Genomic DNA, 2,460 nt, shown 5'->3' on the forward strand with positions numbered 1-2,460 from the left:
ATTTTTTTTCTTTAATAATAATCCTTTGCTTATAAGAAATGTCATTTAAACACATTTCATACATAAGAAAATAATTAAAATATATTTGTATTTATATTAATTACATCTGTTTAACCAATACTATTTGATATAAAAAATTGTATTTATTAAAATTAATACATTTTGCAGTTAATATTAAAGTAAAAAATAAAAATAAATTGTATTGGAATTCTAAAATGACATGTTTGTATAACAAAAAAAATGATAATATAACACTTTTTAGAAAACATAAAAATGATAAAATGACACTTGACATGTACTGGATTTTAACTAATTCTTCGCAAGAATAGTACCGACGAATAATTCCTATTCGCTCCCGAGTTTTCACATGAAACCTAAATCATAGTTTTATATCGTTTGGCCTAATATAGTAACAACTTTAAATTCATTATACAACCAATATATTGCTTAGCTCAAATCAGTCCCAACCACTTTGGTTTAATATAAGAAGAGCTGTAAAAGAGTAAAAACGGTTACAAGAAGCATCTAGATATGATCCTCCTTTCGGTTGGTTCCTCTTCCTCATCTCAGATCGCCGCCATCTTCTCCGTCACGCTTCTTCTGTTCTACTTCTCTGAAGCTACTCTAGGATCTCCTTGTCCGATCGATGGTGAGTTTCCCGCTTTTCCTTCTTCTACTCGCCATAATAAAATTGTTTTCTCTCAATCTCTAGCAACTTCATCGATATGTAGCTTTATATAATTCTGATGTTAATACTTGTTTTTTTAACTATTGAATGGCGAATCCAGGCTTACCAATCGTGAGAAACATTAGTGAACTTCCTCAGGATAGCTATGGAATACCAGGTCTTACCCACATGACAGTTGCGGGGTCCGTATTGCACGGAATGAAAGAGGTGACGCATAAGCTGTTTACAAACTCTGTTTATATGTTTCTTATTACCAAACACTAAGGTTTCCTTTTCTTGTTGTTCTGTCATGATTGGAAATCGTGTTGATGGAGATTTTGCTGCAAGTTACCCACATTGGTATATGTTTGGTTTTTCAGGTTGAAATATGGCTTCAAACGTTTGCTCCAGGTGCAGCGACACCGATTCACAGGCACTCATGTGAAGAGGTTTTTGTTGTACTAAAGGGTAGTGGTACTCTGTATCTCGCTGAAACGCATGGAAGTTTCCCTGGCAAACCAGTTGAGTTTCCAATATTTGCCAACAGTACGCTTCATGTTCCAATCAATGATGCTCATCAGGTATGTCTTTAACTTCCCAAATAGTTTCAGATGATTTGGACCCTAAGTTTGTTACTATATATATTGTTATATTGATTAAATGTATTGGGAGTTTCGTATATATATATATCAGTTAATATCTAATACAATCCTACTACGGATATTCTTCCATGTGTATATAAATGTAACGTCTAAGTGAAAAAAGTTCTCATATGTTTAATTTAAATTCATCTGTTATTGTTCTTACAGGTCAAGAACACCGGTAATGAGGACCTGCAGGTGCTGGTCACTATATCTCGGCCGCCTATTAAAATGTATGTAACCGTCTGTTCACAAGAATTTGCTTATTGATATTATATGTGCATGTGTTCTTTTTTACTAATCACTGCTTCTTCTTTAATTTCTAACAGCTTCACCTATGATGACTGGTTTATGCCACACACTGCTGCAAAGTTGAAGTTTCCTTTCTTTTGGGATGAGCAATGCTTCCAAGAATCTCAAAAAGACGAGCTCTAGAGAAAAGTCCAAGGCCAAAACCAAGAACGATCTTTAAATAATAAAACCATATTTAAGTTTTTTTTTTTTTTTTTTTGTGTGTGTGTGTGGGTGGGACAGTTGATGCTGGTAAATTTGTAAGTGTTACATAAATGGTGTGAAGTTTAACGAGTGTTTTTAACTCTTAAGTCAAGTGAGTCTTGGTTTTGAAAATATGTAACAATGATTGAACACATCTTGATTGGAATTGTGGTTTAAATATATGTATACATATCTTAGCATATTTGCAGAAAGCTGTGAAATTAAAAAAAAAAACTTTGAACAAAGCTTGAAAACTTGAAGAATGACTAAAAAACTATATATTAAGGGAAAGATGAGACTCTCACTGGAATCTGGCAATGCCATTACTCTAAGATTCTTCAACGGTTTTTTTCTGCTCCTCTAAGGCGAATCTGTAATGTTAATGACCTCTCTGATCGGTGGAGAGTTCTCGGTTTGAAGCATTTTATTGCTACTCCCAGCCCTCGAAGGTAATTAGTGTTGATCCTCTGTTCTGTTCAGTTTGAGGTTACTGTAGACTACTCCTATTGAAACACTTGATTCTTGTCGATGATCTCTTCGGTTGTACTCGCTGGCTAGTAACTTTGAACGTTAGTGAAAAATGCTCGGTTGACAATGGAAGATCCTCACCAAACGAGAAATCTCCAAATGTGTTTGTCGTAGAAGGTATCCCTTTGA

General features: G+C 34.3%; 1 protein-coding gene across 1 annotated transcript; it reads left to right on the forward strand.

Moving 5' to 3' along the window:
- The first annotated feature begins 419 nt into the window (after positions 1 to 419).
- LOC106421236 (auxin-binding protein 1) lies at positions 420 to 2,005 on the forward strand. Its single transcript, XM_013862084.3, has 5 exons — positions 420 to 649; positions 789 to 895; positions 1,048 to 1,248; positions 1,477 to 1,541; positions 1,638 to 2,005. The coding sequence occupies exons 1-5, from the start codon at positions 532 to 534 to the stop codon at positions 1,741 to 1,743; spliced, it is 597 nt and encodes a 198-aa protein (XP_013717538.1). The 5' UTR covers positions 420 to 531; the 3' UTR covers positions 1,744 to 2,005.
- The last annotated feature ends 455 nt before the right edge of the window (positions 2,006 to 2,460 follow it).

Source organism: Brassica napus, chromosome C3, assembly GCF_020379485.1.
Source record: "Brassica napus cultivar Da-Ae chromosome C3, Da-Ae, whole genome shotgun sequence".
Taxonomy (NCBI): Eukaryota; Viridiplantae; Streptophyta; class Magnoliopsida; order Brassicales; family Brassicaceae; genus Brassica; species Brassica napus.